General features: G+C 40.1%; 1 protein-coding gene across 1 annotated transcript; it reads right to left on the bottom strand.

Moving 5' to 3' along the window:
• Positions 1 to 18,221: 18,221 nt before the first annotated feature.
• LOC143017516 (larval cuticle protein III/IV-like) lies at positions 18,222 to 19,118 on the bottom strand. The gene is made up of 3 exons (XM_076172306.1): positions 19,104 to 19,118; positions 18,500 to 18,633; positions 18,222 to 18,393 (listed from the first exon to the last, which is right to left on the bottom strand). Exons 1-3 carry the CDS (start codon positions 19,116 to 19,118, stop codon positions 18,222 to 18,224), a joined length of 321 nt encoding a protein of 106 aa, XP_076028421.1.
• Between the last annotated feature and the right edge of the window lie 526 nt (positions 19,119 to 19,644).

Genomic DNA, 19,644 nt, shown 5'->3' with positions numbered 1-19,644 from the left:
GGTGGAGGTAGAATGTAGATTGAGAGAAACGAGTAAATGCCTTGGTGAATTAAAAAGTGTAATGAGAAATAGACATCTGGGAATGGATGCTAAAAGTAGGTTATATGAAGGAGTGATTGTGCCGACAGCATTGTACAGGCCAAAAACATGGAACACATGAGAGAAGAGAGAAGGAGTTTGAATGTGTTTGAGATGAAATGTCTGAGAAGTATGATAGGGGCTATAAGGCTGGATAGATTGAGAAATGAAGAGGTGAGGAGGAGAACAGGGGTGGAAAGGGAGTTGGGAGATAGGGTTGATGAAAGAGTATTGGATGGTTTGGACACATGGAAAGAATGAGTGAAGAAAAATTAGTAAAAGAGGTGTGGAAGGCAGAGGTGGAAGGAGTGAATATGAGGGGGTGTCCTAGAATGAGATGGATGGATGGGGTAAAATGGGTATTAAAAAAGAGAAGAATATCTGTTGAGGAAGGACGGGAGAGGACAGAAGATAGGGATGAATGGAGAAGGGTTGTGTGTAGATAATGCTGTGATGCATGAGGGGGAGTGGGTGGAGGATGGAGGGGTGAAGAATTATGTATGAGAAATAATTTGACGCAGCCCGAAGGGATTTCTCCCCGTCTTCTCCTTTTCTGCATAAGGGGATGGAGAAGGTGGGTCGCCGAATTAATGAAGCGGCCTTGCTGTGGATGTGCTGTGTCTTGCGACAATGCCTCTGACCCAGGGCAGTGGACAGGATGCAGGGATGACCCGTCATCCAGGAGGTGGCAAAATGAGAGAGAGGGAGGAGGGTAGAGGGGAGTGGAATATATAGGGGACGGAATGGGAGGGAGTGGTTTCTATGCCTTTTTCCTTTTGGCTACTCCCGTGTAACGGGGAAAAAAGCCTCTGGTATATGTATGTATGTATGTATGTATGTATGTATGTATGTATGTATGTATGTATGTATGTATGTATGTATGTATGTATGTATGTATGTATGTATGTATGTATGTATGTATGTATGTATGTATGTATGTATGTATGTATGTATGTATGTATGTATGTATGTATGTATGTATGTATGTATGTATGTATGTATGTATGTATGTAGGTAGGTAGGTATTTCTTTTTGTGTCACCGTTATTTCTTTCATTTTGGGGGATCTCTCTTGCTGTCCTTCATTCCAAATTTGTAACCTTTCAATCGTAATCACAGACCTAAATTGCCTCGTCATTACTTCAACCATTTCTACGTCTTCTATATATTCTTTATTTCCTTCGCTCAATTTCACTATTTCATGTTTGTCTTTTAGATTGTCATTTACATAGTTGTCTATTACATCTTTTTCGTAATTTCTTTTTTCCTCCCTACGTATATCTACATATTCATTTCTCAGTTTGATGTATGTTTGCGATTTGATATATATATATATATATATACATTTTTGTTTTCCATCTTTTCCAGGCTTTGTCACTTGTATCTTTAGTATAACTACACTTTTTGTTATATCAACACTTTATGTAAACCCTTTTTGTTTCTTCTTAGGTACATATTTATCTGGTCCCTCATTGTATTTTTTTAATTTGAATTTTTTTTTCCCAGTTAGCGTTTTGAAAAAAAAAAAAAAAAATCTAAGTTTAACAAAGTCCGTTTTGTTGTACAATAATCTTCCTTCTCTATGTTTCTCGTTTCTTCTCACATCATTTTGTTCTTTAAGTTCGAGCTCTATTAGTATGTGGTCCTTCTTCCCAATTTGTGTCTTGTAATTAATTTTGTTCACGATTTCAGACTCAGAAATGAATATCAAGTCTAGTCCCGATGGTTCTTCATTGTTTTTATATCTGGTATTTTCCTTGACCCATTGAGTCAATGTATAATCAATAGTCAAGACCAGTAAAATGTTGCCCTAGAGTTCCTCTCCAACTTTTATTGTTATGTGCGTGACAATAAAAGATACAATAGTGGGTGTGTTTTTTTTTGTGTATATGTGTAAACTGTATATATATATATATATATACGGTATACATATACGGTATATATATATATATATATATATATATATATATATATATATATATGTATGTATATATATGCAAGTATATCATTTATTACATCATATTCCGTTGAGTTATAATACAAAAATCTGAGACGAATCTGGCAGTTTGTCTATTTCATTGGTTTCTTAGACAAGCCTGGGTTTCGCGTGACGGAGAAAAGCAATAGGCGTGCCACATTTGGCACGCGTGCCAATAGTTGCTCAATTCTTGCCTAGAATATTCTGACATGGTTTAACCTATGAGAGTAAAGATGTTATTTGCTTTGTGAAATGACCTAGAATTAGTTAGAACTTTGAAATAGGTAATGTGTAAAAAACGTAGCACCAGCTTTGTAGATCATTCCAGGTTAGCACCCTTTAATAGTTTCTCATCTTTAAAGCTGTATTTTAGAATTCAGTAAGGAAATATATTTCTTCTTTGACACGCATTTTTTCTTTATCATTACTGTTTTCTCAGGGTTTTAAAGACCTATATATTTTAATTCATGATATATCTAGCTGAGTATAGAGACTGAATTTCAGTTGTTTTAATACTGAGGAGTAGGGTAAGTCATACTCTGCTATTTCATATGGCTAGAGAAGGGTGTTCAAATGATAAATTTCGATGAGTAGGAAAAAATCCATAAGGTTAAGATTTAATAATTCTAAGCTACAATTACATAAAGTTGATTTTGACAAAATTGTTTATCATTTTGCTATTGTAAAATATCATAGTTACCTCAGCATATATTTTTTTCTCAAGGCTGCCATTTTTTCTTTCATGAATCACTATTTTTACTTTCACCATCCCAATCCCACGCAGTGAAAAGTGAGAAACTTGTTACGGTAAAATCATGTCAGTTGCCGCAAGTAATTTTCTCTGACGTTGGGTTGTCTCTCCGCCTGGTTAGGACTGTCGGGAACCAACGCAGTAAGCCCATAGTGGGTCCCAGAACTCGAACTCACGACCACTTGCGCATGAGTTCAAGACGGTGTCCACTATTCTTACTAATCCATAAAATACATAAGATAGGTCTCATTCTACTCAATTTGATTTCCATGCATTTTGGTATCTACCACTACGTATATTGTAATGCATAAATTAAGGAATATTCAAAAACCTAACAATACAACTCTTTATTGCTAACAACATAAAAAGCATGGAAGTTCCAACTCCTTGATGAACCAGTAAGTTTCGTATACTCACCTTATATGTATTGCTAGTTTAATGCGAAACAAAATAAGTATCTGTAAGGTTTTTCATAATAGTTTAACATCCCTTTGTATGGAATACCTAATTGTTTTAATATTGATACTGTTTTAATGTGATTTTTCAAACTAGCTCAGCTCAGAAAAAAAAAAAATTCTCATCTAAGTAATTTTGTTGGCTGTAACCAACCTACATTGCAACATCGCCCATGGAAACCACATTGCAACACACATAGGAAAATACATACACATACGCCCCTAGGCTCTTTCTTCACGTAATCAAACCGTGAAATAATCAGATCCCAAACAACACCTTTTCCAACTTACACGTCTTATTATGTATTTAGATTAATACGGATAATAATTAAATCGCAAGAAACAACTACATATCCGTAGAATGAAAATATATCATGTATAAATGACTGTCTTTCATGGTACTAATTTAATTTAAGAGTAATTGTAAGGCTGCCAACCCCCATAAAAATACTTTGTCATCATTTCTAATTGTACAAACCAGAAACGAGCTAGGGGGTTGGCAGTCAGTTGGTAAACATAGGTCAAGTAGGATATACGAAATTTTATTTATATTACCAATACAGACGAGAAAACCGTCTCGAGTGTTTAAATACCCACTACCCACCAAACGCTCACACTGGTGACAACGGAACGCCACCCAACCCCGAAATTAATGAGACAAAAGATGAATCAAAGTGTTCGGTGCGATTGACTCAAAAGTGACTACGTATATACTTAGTCCTACGGAAAAATTCATGGCGGGCAACACACAAGGAACATTACCAGTTCACTAAAGTGCATAGCTGTAGAAGAAACAAGGACTTCATATACTCTTCCCCATACAAAAAATACTAAGGCTATTTACTATGTTATTCCTTGTTTCCTCAAGTGCAATGTTTGGACAAAAAGAAAACGTATCTCGTTCACATCTGGCTCGGTGCGACCAAGTGAAAAACTTTCGTTCCCATCCAAACAGCAGCCCCAGCGACCACCCATGTCAGCAGAACTGTCAAACACAATCCCGCTACTACGGACATTTTGCTTCTTCGATGCCTGCGGTCCCTTCGTCAACGTGGCTAGGTGCTCACCAACAAATGCGCGCGCGCGCGCACACACACACACACACACACACACACACACACACACACACACACACACACACACACACACACACACACACACACACACACACACACACACACACGCACGCACGCACACACACACACACAAACACACAAACACACACACACACGCACGCACGCACGCACACACACACACACACACACACACACACACACACACACACACACACACACACACACACACACACACACACACACACACACACACACACACACACCTTACTGCTTATAGTAGTCCGTCGTTGACGACGATGACGTTACACCATACCTAGAACTGGTATTACGCCAGATGAACTCGCTGGTGGGTGTGGAGTCCGATTCTCGATTTGCATATACGGCTGCAGGTATCACAGGGAAAGTTACCCTCTGCCTGATGTGCCGCATGTCTTTGCCGTCTTCGATGTTCTGCCCGATCGTTGTAGGTGGAAGTGAGAGTATCTAGGCCGTTTTGGCATGTAGATCGCCATTCTCTCCGATCGGTAGCAACATTTTCAATGGTGGTGGGTTCAATGCCACATTTTTTCAGCATTGTTTTCAGATGGTCCTTGTGTCGTTTACGTGGGCCCCCAGGTTGGCGTCTGCCCTCAGCAAGTTCTCCATAGAGAACTTTACGTGGGAGTCTTTCTTCTGGCATGCGGATGGTATGCCCCAGCCACCGGAGTTGACGTTGGGTTAAGACTGTTTCCAGTGGGTCCGTTTGTGTGCGTCAACGGATTTCACTGTGAGGTACCTTGTGCCACCATTTTAGACCCAGTATGCGCTGTAAGCAGCTGGTGCGAAAGGCCTCCAGATTTTTCAAATGGCGTCTATAAGGCACCCATGACCCACTGCCATACAGAAGGATGGAGAGACAGATTGCCTTATACACCGAAACCTTGGTGGTGGCGGTAAGGTTGTGGTTCAAGAACACTCTGTGTGATAGTCTACCAAAAGCTGCTGCTGCCAAACCAATGGGGCGTTGGATTTCGCTTGTCAGGTCACAGGAGTCAGTGAGCACTGAGCCGAGGTAGGTAAATTCTTGAGCGTTTTTCAGAGGTTGTTGATTGATAGTGAATTCCGGAGGCTCTTGTTGTTCAGAGATACTGAGCACTTCTGTTTTGTTTATGTTGATGACTAGCCCAGATCTGGTATATATATTTGAGACAGCATTGATGGTGCGCTGAAGACCCTCTTTGGATGAGCTCACTAAAGCAGTGTCATCTGCGTACTGCAGTTCATGGATTGCCTCATCTGTCACATGTGTCAAGGCTTGGAGGCATCGCAGATTGAACAGGTTGCCATCTAGCCTGTGCGACAACCTGACACCATCAGCAGGATCGATTTGCTGTCTAGCAATGTTGGAGACTGCAGCGAGAAATAAATTGAATAAGATGGGAACAATAACACACCCCTGCTTCACACCTGACTCAACAAAGAATGGCTCAGACTTGAGCCCAGAACAGGACACTCGAGCCATAGAGCCATCGTGAAAGGCTCTCAGGACACCCAGAAATATTGGTGGGCATCCAAATTTTACAAGTACTTGCCATAGGAGAGGACGGTTCACAGTGTCAAAAGCCTTGGCAAGATCTATAAACACCATGTAGGGGTCTTGGTGTTGTTCAATGCTTTTCTCCTGGAGCTGTCTTGCCATAAACACCATGTCGACTGTGCTGCGCTCTTGTCTGAAGCCACACTGAGATTCAGGTAATACTTGTTTTATGATGTTGTTGATAATTCGAGACAATAATATTCTAGTAACTACCTTCCCTGAAGTTGACAGAAGGGAGATGCCTCGACTGTTGCCACAGATGTTCCTGTCCCCTTTCTTTTTGTAAATGCTGATGATATCTGCATCTTTCCATTGTTGTGGGCAGCAACTTGAATGCCACACTTCTTGAATTATATTGTGGAGACAGTTCACAACAACTTGCCCACCATGCTTTAGGAGCTCAGCTGGGATGCCATCAGGACCAGTGGCTTTATTGTTCTTGAGGCTGTTGATTGCACGGCTCACAAAGGATTACAAAGGCGGAGCATGCCGATAGGAGACCTTTTGGTCCATATCTAGGTCGGATGTAAAAAAAAATCATAATAATAAAATTATAAATAAAAACTATAATAATGTAAATAACAAATAAAATACATAAATAAATACACTTCTTGGATGGTTGGTATGTCATCCAATTCTTGAATTACAGGAAGGTTGGGAAGGCTGTCGAGAAAAGTAGGGTCAGTAGGATTTTGTGTATTCAATAATTCTTGGTAATAGTCAGCCCATCGCCTGAGGATGTCGGTCTTCTCGGTGAAGAGTGTGGAGCCGTCAGCACTTCGGACAGGGCAGAGGTTATTGCTTCGTGGGCCATAGGCTGTCTTAAGGGCATTGTAAAATTGATGTTGGTCCCCTGTATCCGCGAAACCTTGGATCTCAGTGGCGAGGTTGGTCCACCATTCATTCTGCATTTTTTTAGTTTCGTGTTGGACTTTGGAGCGGAGGTCTGCTAGTTTGCCACGTGTTGTTGGATTTGGGTTGACAATCACTGCTTGATGTGCCCGGTTTTTCTCATCTATTAGTTGGTGAATCCCCTCTGACTGTTCATAAAACCAGTCTCGATGCCTTCTTCTTGAGAAGCCCAGAACATCCTTAGCATTGTTGAGAAGGACTTCACTAATGCTATCCCACTTTTCTGTTAGGTATTCTGTTGATATGGGATCGTTTGTAGGTGCTGGCAAGGTGAGATGAGCTGATAATTCGGTCTGTAGGGTAGAGCGAGTTGCATCAATGTTCAGAGCTTTGAGGTCAAGGTGTTTTTTGGGAGCTTGTCGGCGAGTTGGAGGCCGAATTTTAAGATAAAGTATTGAGCGGACAAATCGATGATTTGTCTACCCATCAGCTCCCCTCATAGCTCTTGTTATCATTATATCTTTAATGTCATTGCGTCTCACAATTACGTAATTAAGCAGATGCCATATTTTGGATCTTGGATGCATCCAGGTGGTTTTAAACCTGTTTTGGAGCTGGAACATTGTGTTTGTGATGGTTAAATGGTATTGGGAGCAGAATGTTAGAGGGCGTAAGCCGTTGTCGTTGCACTTACCAACTCCATGGCGTCCCAAGACCCCCTCCCAAAGATGATGACTGCTGCCCACTCTTGCATTAAAGTCCCCAAGAAGAATGATCTTATCTTCTCTGGGGATTGCCTGTATGATGTCATTAAGTTGGGCATAGAAACGATCTTTTATTTCACCATCAGAATCTAAGGTTGGTGCATAGACATTGACTAAGGTTACATATCAACTGTTTGTTATGGGGATGCGCCAGCTGATGAGTCTTTCGCTGTGACCTGTTGGGCTGTGGGGTATGCTGTTGAGTAATTTGGTCTTAACTGCAAAAGCAACACCATGGATGCGAGGAGCCCCTTCGTTCAAGCCCTTCCAGAAGAAGGTGTAACCTTCCCCAGATTCAGTTATGGAGCCTTCATCCGAAAAGCGGGTTTCATTGAGTGCCGCTATATCAATGTCATACTTTTGCAGTTCATAGGCTATAAGAGAGGTTCTACGGTGAGGCCTTTCATTGTTGTCTAGGTCGAGTAGTGTGCGCACATTCCATGTGCCAATAATGATTTTCTTTATTCTTGTGTTATTGGGGCCGAGGTATGGGTTGCCACGACGAGGCTCGGCTACCTGTCCGTGGGAAATGGAACAGACAATTTTTAGGTCACCTTTTCTAGACCCCTCCCAATTCAGGGTGGGCGGTGTGGATCCTGAAGAGGGCCGCCCAGTCATCCTGGGAGCTGCCGAAGGAGGCTGCTGTTCCAGTCCCAGCCATCCAGCGACCATCACCCCAGGGCCGCCTCTCGTGCATGGCTGGAGCTAAGGGCTGCCAGCAACAACATTTGCCTGCCCTCACCACTCCTTCCCCATCGCCGGAGGACTTTTTAATTGTGGGTGGAGATAGATGAAGTATTGAGTAGGAGATAAGAAAGTTGACATGGGCAAAACTAGTGCATTGATTATTAGAGTGAAAAGTGGATGCACACTCCACTGTCCACTACCTTGGCAGTCCGTTAGCTGTTCCAGTGGCAGGTGGAGACCATGGAGACTGGACTAATAAACCGCTGCATAGGTGTGACAATAGTCCAGTTTGTCGGACTTTGCCTGTTGCGTCACCCCGGCGCAGATTTTCTCTCAGGGTTTACTCCCCTAGCCCAATGCCAACCAAGGATAACCCACTGGGCTGTGGGGGAGGGGTTGGTGTGAGGCCAGGGCGTGTCCACACATCGGTGCGCCATAGGTTCACACCTCTGGGGCCCCCTGCTGGAGCCGCGAGGGAGCCAGTTACTGTGTGTGGTCACGAGGAGGCACAGCAGAAGTCTTGGTGTTAGAGAGGCTATGTACTGGTAGGGGAAGACTTACGCACGCGGCTTCCCTGTTCGCTAAAGCAAGCTAGCCAGCGGTGGTACTGAAAGCAAGAAAGCACTAGCAAAGCATGCAACTTACACTAAGGAGCATGCAGAGGATGCAACCAACTGCCCAATGACCACACTAGACGCTTCATAACACCCTGTGTATAGTGTGTGTGTGTATGTATGTACACACACACACACGCACACACACACACACACACACACACATATATATATACATATATATATTCTTTCTCTAAAATAGATTGTTTAAAGTTATATTCATGAAATATCTCTATAAACAATTTTAATATGTTCACTTACCTAAAATAGCAAATCATCATACAATACTTATTTTAAAAATATATAAAATGAAAATATAACAAATAGATAAAAAATAACATGCCTTGCCAATTACTTACAACGTATTCTAGGTATAATCAATCATCATTATTTTTTTTATCAAATGATATACATCAACTACAACAAAGTAAATATTTTACTTTTCACTTTTTATTTTAATGTTGATATATGATATTTACCCATTTTTATATGTAATATTCATTTTCGTAGTTATATGTATGTACTTTTATATACAAATTTGCATAATGTCACACACCACCCAATCACGTTCTACGGCTAGGAGCCTAGCCGCATCACTTTATGTAAGCATTATGAACAACAATAACACAAATGGATCCTAGGAGGACATAACTCAGAACCCTTTCAATAACCTCAACAGTCCCCCCAACATCCCTCTCACCACCAGCACCGCACAGGCTACAATTCAAACCCAAACCAACACACCAACAGCCCAAATCTCTAACCGACCCAGTACTCCTCGGACAAATATTTTCTCTCGGTGTTTAGGGGAAAAAGGACAAGTGTAAGTGTAGTAGCTTTAGAGTGATCAGCTTAAATGTAATTGGGAAGGCTTATGGGAGGCTCTTGATTAATAGAATTAGGAGAGGAACAGAGGGAGTAATTGGTGAGGAACGGTGTGGGTTTAAATCAGAATTTGTGGTAAGACAGATATGTGAGAAAGCTTTAGGAAAAGGTAAAGATGTTTTCTGGGCTTTTATGGATCTGGAAAAGGCTTATGACAGGGTAGACAGGAAGGCACTATGGGAGGTATTGAAGATATATGGGATAGGATGAAAGCTTTTAAGAGTTGTCAAGAGTTTTTACGAGAGTAGTAGAGCTTGTGTTAGGATTAGAAATGGAGAGATTGAGTGGTTAGAGGTAAAGGTGGAACTTCGTCAGAAATGTGTTATGTCTCCCTGGCTGTTCAATTTATACATGGATGGGGTGGTGCGAGAGGTAAATGCAAGGGTAATGGGTCGGGGATTGGAGATGGTTAAAGAAAATGGAGAAAGTGGGAGATAAGCCAGTTGTTTACAGGTAGGGAATGAACTGGTAGAAAATATAAGGCAAGTAGCCTATATGCAAAATTCGCAAAGCATGAATAAGACTACTTTCTTGAAACAAAGAGGAAGAAACCTTTGAAGTGGGAATTACAGGAGTAATTAACGCTTTCACTACGCTTAACCACTGATTCCTTTACTCTAACTATCGTCAGGTAAATTCTTATTTTCTGCCTATGTGACACAATACAGTAGAGTGCATGGTTTCAAGGTTTAGATGAACAAACACTTAAGCAATATTCTGTAGTTTCTGACATTTACCTTATCTGTTTGTTTACTTGCAACTATTTCTTAATTTAGTTTCTTTGATGCACTCATCTTCTTGATGTACCACGCGGTCTTCTATCATATGTCTTATCAGTGCAATTAATTATGATTAAGTAGGCATAAAGCAAGCTATCAGGAGCATAAAGTGAATATAAGGTAAAACTCAAGAATGGGAGTAGGGAGTGACCGATGTCAAGGCTGAGAAATATGCAATGTTCTGTTGAGTAGCAATGTACTGCTGATGATTTATTCATTTACAATAAATAGGTGATGGAAGATGATATAAGGTAAAGGAGAGAAGGGTGGATAAGGTTTCTGAATGAATCGTTGTCTTCGTTTTCGACTTCGTAAGTTCCTCCGTCGTTTAGTTATCCAACTCGTCTGATTCAGCTTCGTAGGAGGCGAAAGACACCTGTTCACCGTTAGCCCTCACGCCGGCGCCGTCAGCGGGAACGGCGTTGGACTCGACCACGCGGTAGCCGTGCTCGTCGGCCACGTACTTGATGTAAAACTCCAAGCCTTCAGGAGACGTCCAGCTTAAGGAGGAATTGAAGAATTGAATTACAAACTGAATTCAGTTGCCTGTCATAGAATGAGGAATTTCTTTTGAACTGAACATTGTGTTTCTTCTTTAGAAAGTTACCTGTAGACGCCTTCCCATTCTTCTGTGTCGCCCTCAGCCTCATGGTCTTGATCTTCGAGGCTAATGTTGATGTTGACGATGTCATCGTCAGGTCGGCAGGCGGCGAAGGCAGCCAGGCCTAGGATTAACAGAACCTGAAGATAGAGAGAAAACAGCTGACCTCAACAGTTGATTCAAAGGAGAAAAAAATAGTTTCATGCTTGTGGCTGAATTTCAGTGTACTAGATTCATGTTCACACGAAGTATGGCGTAGAACTTGCAATGAATATACCAGCATGAGCAAGAAACCATAGTTTGTTAATATCTAATGTTGTGAACAGGCCAGACAAAAGAGCGCTATTCCATGATTTATTTGCTATAAATAAAAAATGTCATAAGATTATCAAAGAACATCACAAACCTCCCACGTCACTCTTTAAACTGAAATTGAATTCTATTCCACATAGTAGGATCACACCACTTGATACACAAAACGCTAAATTTTTATTTATTTTTTTCCTCAGGGCTGCATGTTATTGTGGCAAAGTAGCATGCAGTTGATACTTTAGGGTCTATACGGGGCGCCCCTGAGGACAGAGCCACACATCATTTTTGTCTGTTCATAGAGAAATGATGATATTTTTATTGTACTACGACTGTCCCTCCGTTATGCTGTCCCCCCACCCTTATTACTGTCCTGTATAATTTCTCTGAAGATTCATTTACTTTTTTTTTTCGTCTACCCTATGGTGGGGGATAGAATGCTGCCACCAAGTCTTCCCACTTGAGTCGTAAGAGGCAACAAAAAATGGGACGGGGGTTAGAACTAGGAATCCTGCTATCTGTAGCCCCCCACAGGGACAATCCTAAGAAAAAAAAAATAGTAAAGGCATAAGAGGGCCTAGGAGTTTTCCAACCAGTACCCTAACTTTTGGGGCTTTTAATGTGCGTGGATGTGGTACAGATGAGAGTAAAAGGGAGGAGATAGATCGTAAGTTTGTGAGAAGAAAGATGGATGTGTCGTCTTTGAGTAAAACTAAAATTAAAGGGAGGGGTGAGTGTGAGTTTGGGAGTGTATTTGGGAGGTTCTCAGGAGTGAAAAGAGGACGAGGAAGAGAAGAGGTGGCTATACTAGTAAGTGAAGAGATAGGTACGCGTATAGTGGAACGGAAGGAGGTTTCTTCAAGCTTGATGTGGATGAAGGTGAAACTGGGAAAGGAGATGGGGGTTTATGTAAGTGCGTATGGGCCTGGTAGTGAGAAGAGCGTAGCGGAAAGGAGGGCTTTTTGGGTAGATTTAAATGAGTGCATAGAGGGATTAGGGAGAAATGTCAATGTAGTTGTATTGGGAAACCTTAATGCTATGGTAGGAAATGAACCAATAGACGGAGTGATTGGGAAATATGGAGTTCCAGGTAAAAATCGCAGTGGAGAATTGATGGTGGAGATGTCTCGAAAGAGAGTTGATGATAGCAAATGCAGTGTTTAGGAAGAAAGTCAAACATAAATACACATGGGAGAGGGTGGTGGATGGAACGGTGGCAGATAGAGCGTTATGGACTATTTAGTAGTGACCAGGAGTATGGTAGAATGAGTTAAGGATATACATGTTCTAAGGGGAGAGAGTGGGGGAATATCAGATAATTTTCTGGTGAAAGGTAAATTGAAAGTGGAGAATAGGTGGAGAAAGAGGTAAAGGGAAGAAGGTAGAGAGGTAGTTAGAGTGAACTGTTTAAATGAGGAAGAAAAGGAGAAGGTGTATAGGAAGAAATTGAGAGAGGAGTGGGAGGGAGTGAAGGATAGAGTAGAACTAGGAGTGGAGGAGGAATGGGGATGGTTCAAGGAGGGAGTCATAAGGTGTGCAAAGATGGTGTGTGGAACAAGGAGGGCGGGAGGAAATAGAAAGAAGGGTAGTGAATGGTGGGATGAGGAAGCAAAGAAGAGTGTAGAAGACAAGAAGCAGGCTTTCATAGATTGGTGCCAATATAGGAGAGAGGGAAGAGGGTGGAGGGGAGTGGAATATGTAGGGGTTGGAATGGGTGGGAGTGGTTTCTATGTCTTTTTTCTTTTTGGATACTTTCCTTGCAAGGGGAAAAAAGCCTTTCGTATATGTATGTATGTACTAGTAGTTCAGTGGAAGTGTAATAGATGTACATGTGCAAATACTGAGACTGACACTTACAGTGAAGCACTTCATTGTAGCTTTGTCAACTGAGGAATGAGTAAGGGGAAGCTGGATCTCTCCGTTTATATATCCTGGTAACCTTTCGCTTTGGGTTAATACCCATGTTGTGTCAAGGTCGTTGTCCACCAGCTGGACAGTGCTATGGGGGAGATAAATTCATAAAAAACCAGTTTGGGGTCCAAAACATTGCCTGATTGTCTGCCTACCTCCCTGTGTACCTTTAGATCGATCTTTGTCTCTCTTCTCTCATTTACTTTAATGTTACAAAGGATTACAAAAGATTACGAAGGCGGAGAATGCCGACAGGAGACCTTTTGGTCCATTACTAGGTCGGATACAAAAAAATATGCACATATTAATGATAAAGAAATTAGATAAAAAAAAATTATAATAATATAAATAATAATAAATAAAATAAATAGTACATAGGTATAATTAAATGATAAACAAACAGGTAAATAGTAAATAATAATAAACTGACAAATAAATAATAATAAATGGAAATCAATTAAATGATAGGTAAACAGACAAATAATAACAAACAAATGATCAAATAATATAAAAGAAATAGCAGTCATTACATCATCTTGCTTAAATGTTTATCTAAATGAATCTTAAAGCTTCGAATTGAGCTATATTACATTGCCTCTGCAGGAAGTATATTCCATTCATTAACTACACGGTTGGTGAAGTTGTTTCTACCCACTTCCAAATTAAACCTATTTCCTGACAGTTTGAGACCATTGTTTCTTGTCGGATTCTCATTCAGTGTAAGAATTTTGTTCCTTTTGATGTTGTCAATCCCCTTTAGAATCTTATGTACTTGTATCAAATCACCTCCGAGTCCACGCTTTTTTTAGGAAAAACAGATTCATACGTTTTATTTCTGATATTTGGAATCAGTTTTGTGGCTCGCCGTTGTACTTTTTCTAATCTGTCAATATCTTTCATGAAATTCGGTGACCATACGGAAACAGCATATTCAAAATGTGGACGAACTAACGATTTATATAGCTTGTTAATGAGAGATGAGCTTTTGAAGTTAAAAGATCGCGCGATCAGTCCTAGAATCTTATTTGCTTTCTCAGAGGCTGAAATACACTGCTTAGATGACTTAAGATCGTTAATGATAATTACCCCTAGATCCTTCTCACTATCCACTTTTGTTAACGAATTTCCAAATAACTTGTAATCGTACTTACTATTATTTTTACCTATGTGCATTACCTTGCATTTACTTGTGTTAAATTTCATTAGCCACTTTTCAGACCATTGGTGTAATTGATCTAAATATTTTGAATATCTAATTGATTGAAGTGATCATTTACCATCCCACACAATTTTGTATCATGAGCAAATTTGGAAACTAGATTTTAGTCCGCGGTCTATATCATTTATATATACTATAAATAGAAGTGGCTCAAGAACGGAATCCTGAGGAACTCCACTCGTAACATTTTTTCATCTAGAAGTTTTGCCATTTAAAATAACTCTTTGTTTTCGATCATTCAACCAATTTCTAATTTAATAAGTAGTCTTTCGTGGGGCACGGTAACAAAAGCTTTTGCAAAGTCTAAATATATTAAATCTATATTGTTTCTTTGTCATAATTCGAGATAACTGTGTTGTAGAATACGAGTAAATTAGTCACGCAAGAACGTTTCCGTCTGAATCCATGCTGGCTATCCTTTATTAAACAGTTACTTTCTAAATGATGTTCGATAGCATCTCTGATGATAGTTTCAATAATTTTTCCTACGATTGAAGTCATGCTTATAAGCCTGTAGTTATTTGGTTTCTTTTTGTCCCCTTTTTTGAATATGGGATTAAGGTTAGCTAGCTTCCATTCTCTTGGGACATCTCCGGATATGATGGATTTCTTGAAAATAATTTCTAATGAAACAACAATCTCATTTTTCATATCCTTTAAGATTCTTGGATGCCAACCGTCAGGCCCTGGTGTTTTATTAATTTTGATTTTCTCTATACACCTTTTAATTTTTTCCTTTGTTTTATTTACCGTAGTAAGTTTACCCTAGACTTTTCACATGTTTCAGTTTGGAGTTCACTTTGAGGTGTTTCGTTTACGAATACTGAGCTAAAATAGTTGTTTAAAATATTACACATTCTTCTATTTGAATACTCAAGTTGACCGTCAGCAGGTAATAGTGGGCCAATGTGATTCCTAATAACCTTTTAATCTCTAATATAACTGTAGAATTGTTTGGGATTCTCTTTGGATTTATCAGAGATATTCATTTCGTATTGTCGTTTTCGTTTTTTATTGTCTTTTTTTAAATGTCTGTATTATTACATAACTTTGATAGTCGTTAGGTGCAACCGAGCACTTGTATTTCTTATCAGCCTGTCTCTTTTAAGCAATACTATTTTCGCTTTTTTTTTTTTTTTTTTTTTTTGTCGAGCCATTTTGGACGAGCCTGATTTGGGGGGCGTCTGTCCTTAAACTGGATGTAGATATGAATCATCATAGTAAGCGTATTTTGAAATATTTCCCACATCTGATCCACATGTCTTTTGCTTAAAATTACCTCGCAGTCTGTAAGCTGAAGTTCCTGACGTAGTCCTATGAACTGAGCTTTACTAAAATTGGGTATTTTAGATGCACCTGTATCTATTCTCATTTCTTTTTTTTTAGCAGTTTGAAACTAAGTTGTGGTCACTATTTGCAATAGTTTCACCAACCTCCACATCGGCTATCATGCTTTCACGGCTAGTGATCAATAGATCGAGTAAGTTTCCATGTCTTGTGGGTTCTTTTACGTGCTGAACTAAGTAATTGTCACCGAGAAAATCTATCAAGCGACTACCTATATGGCCATGTTCAAGGGTCATCCAATCATTGCCAGTAAAATTGAAATCATACATTATCAATTAGTCTCAGTTGTAGAAACTAGACAGTTCTTGAAACAACAGTTTTTCGTCTGCTAATGATAATGTTTTTGGCCTATATATTACACCTACATTTATTTTTTGTCCATTTGTTTGGGTTAATTCTACCCACAAACTATCATATGCATCCTGTTTCACTTTCTCTAAAATACAGGCATGGACATTGCTTTTAACGTACAACAGAACACCCCCACCTTTCTTGTGGTTTCTATCCTGATGAAAGTGTTTAAATCCCGCAATATTAAATTCAGCTTCAAACTCTTTACCATTTAACCATGCCTCGGTTATTCCTATCATATCGAGATTTTCACTTTTGACACATGCCTGTATTTCTTGAAAAATATTCCTAATACTACGAGATTAAAGTACGTGTATCAAGAAACTCGTGATTATTTCTTTTTGACACGTTTTGTATTTGGACATGATGCCTTACATATACTTTTTTTTTATTGACATATTGCTCTGTAATGACATTTGGTACTTCACTGACATTCAATGCCTCAAGAACACTTGCCCCATCACGGACATCTGGTCCCTCTTGGTCATTTGATATCTTGTGTACATTTTGTCCTACTACGTCATCGCGTTCCACACCGGCCACCCCGTCGTTCGCTGACATTCTGTCCGGCATCCCTTCCTAAAATGATATTTTGTCCTCCACTGACATTATATCCTACCGTGATATTTTGTCCTCTACTATCATCGTAACATTTTTTCTCCCCTATCATTATACCCCTTCATGATAGTTTGTCCTCCACCATTAACATATCCCGTAGAAATATTTTGTCCTTTGACATTACATCCTAGTGTAATATTTCGTCCTCTACCGACATTATATCCTAAAATGATATTTTGACCTACACTGACATATTTCTCTACATTATTACTATAGCCTACTCTGTTTTCCCCAATACACACTATTTCCCCTTCCCTTTGAGTGCCTACCCCAAAAAAGTAACTAGTTCATTACAGACTCCCACAATGAGGTTTGTAAGAACATCTTTGCCTCTGCGAGTAAGATGGATCCCATCAAAAGCATAATGGTCATGACGCCTGGAAAAGAGATACCAAGGATCAAGAAAGTGGTATCCCAGTTGCGTGCACAATCGTGATATCCTCTCATTGATCCCTATGACTCTACTGTTCCAACACGAGCCAGCGTAGATCCTCGGAAGGATCCCACAGACTACGTGACGGCTCCCACGCTCCTTCATCTTCTGAAGAAGGACCTTGTAATTCCGAACAAGTTCCTCTGATCTCACCCTACCCACATCGTTACTTCCCGTATGAACAATCGTAACCGTGTTCATCCGTCTAGTGTTCCGCTGCAGGATGTCGTCATAGCCTAGCACCATGGAGTCCCCCACCACCAAGAACTCCTGATTTTCAGCCACCTCATCCTTCAGCAGAGCAAAACGATTGGATAGAAACAGTGGTTGCTCTACAGGGGACCCACTTACCGAACGCGGGCTCGACAAACGGGACCCCACGGAGCGCTACTCGCTCACAGCAGTGTCAGAAATAAAAGAGGTGGAACGCTCTTTCGGCTGTGGGGAAGATTCACTCTTCTCACAGAGGGCACTCTTGAGAAGACGAATTTCCTCCTCACAACTAAATACGAAATACGAAAAACATAGGTAGAACGCCTTTTCATGTAATACTTAAGCAATATCCGGTAGTCTCTGATATTTACCATATTTGTTTATTTACCTGCACCTATTTCTTGATTTGATTTTTTACTGCATTCATTCTCTTTATGAACCACGCGGTCTTCTATCAATGTGTTTTATCGTAGCAATTTATTGTAATTAAGGAAATACAAATGAAACTATTAAGAGCATAAAAATCGGTACAAGAGAAAACTTTAGAATGGGAGTAGGGAGTAAGCGATGTCAAGGCTGAGAAATATACAAAATACTACAGATAATTTAATTCTTGTAATAAATAGGTGACGGAAGATGATATTGGGTGAATGAGGAATGGGTGGGCTTAGGGTTTCAGCTTAATTCGTTGTCTTCGTTTTTGACTTCGTAAGTTTCATCGTCGTTTATTTATCAAATTCGACTGATTCAGCTTCGTAGGAGGCGAAAGACACCTGTTCACCGTTAGCCCTCACGCCGGCGCCGTCAGCGGGAACGGCGTTGGACTCGACCACGCGGTAGCCGTCCTCGTCGGCAACGTATTTGATGTAGAACTCCAAGCCTTCAGGAGACGTCCAGCTGAAGGGGGGAATGAAGAATTGAATTACAAACTGAGTTCAATTGCCGGTCATAGAATAAGGATTTTTTCTGAACTGAACATTGTATATCTTGTTTAGAAAGTTACCTGTAGACGCCTTCCCATTCTTCAGTGTCGCCCTCAGCCTCATGGCCTTGATCATCAAGACTGACATTGATATTGACAATATCATCGTCAGGTCGGGAGGCGGCGAGGGCAGCCAGGCCTAGGACCAACAGAACCTTAGAAAAGAGACATAAATTCTTAACTCTCCAGTTGATCAAAGGAGCAAAGTCTTATTTGATGCTTGTGGCTGAATTTCAGTGTACTTGGATCTTGTTCCCACGGAGTATGTCGTAGAACTCGCAATTAAGTTACCAATATTGCAAGAAACCATAGTTTCTTAATACCTAATGCTATGAATAGGTCAGACAAAAGAGCGCTATTCTATGCTTTATTTGCTATAGATAAACATGTCATAAGATTATCGCAGAACATCATAAAACTCCCATATAACTCTTTAAACGGAAATTAAATTGTATTGCTCATAGTAGTCTTACATCACTTACTACACTAAACGCCAAACTCTTAATCAGTTTGGTATTTTATCTTATTTCATTTATTTTTCTTAGGGCCTAAATTTATATTATTACTAGTAGTTCAGTGGAAGGGCAATAAAAGTACATGTCCAAATACTAAAACTGACACTTACAGTGAAGCACTTCATTGTGGCTTTGTCAACTGAGGAATGAGTAAGGGGAAGCTGGATCTCTCCGTTTATATATCCTGGTAACCTTTCGCTTTGGGTTAACACCCATGTTGTGTCAAGGTCGTTGTCCACCAGCTGGAGAATGGACAGAGCTATGGGGGAAATAAATGCATAAAAATCAGTTTGGAGTCCAAAAGTCTGCCTGATTATCTGTGCACCTCCCAGCATACCCATAAGGCAACCTCTGTCTCTCTTCTTTCGCTTACTTTAATGTTCAATCTTTCTCAGCTAGACTCTCTCACCTTGAAGTGGAATAAATGCTTTGGATATTTTATCTAGACTATTCTGACATGGCTGAACCAAAGGGAGCATATCTGTTCTTCTCTGCTGTATACAAGATGTGTTACAAGATGTACATCTTTATTTTGGTTCTGTGACCAAATTAAAAATCATTTCAGGCTGGCACATTCTAATACTTTATATTTTCTCTCTAAGGCTGTAATTCAGAATTTATCAGGAAATAAATTTATTCTATACCATGCTT

The sequence above is a fragment of the Oratosquilla oratoria genome, chromosome 32 (assembly GCF_046742065.1).
Source record: "Oratosquilla oratoria isolate Oo_2021 chromosome 32, ASM4674206v1, whole genome shotgun sequence".
Taxonomy (NCBI): domain Eukaryota; kingdom Metazoa; phylum Arthropoda; class Malacostraca; order Stomatopoda; family Squillidae; genus Oratosquilla; species Oratosquilla oratoria.
The sequence above is the reverse complement of the archived record's forward strand: the minus strand, read 5'-3'. Positions and strand labels throughout refer to the sequence as shown.

Bases quoted from the DNA above. Each gene is read 5' to 3' on its own strand.
- LOC143017516 (XM_076172306.1), bottom strand. The intron at 18,394-18,499 runs GTAACTTTCTAA...TCCCCCCTTCAG, and splicing joins GAATGGGAAGGCGTCTACAG to CTGGACGTCTCCTGAAGGCT.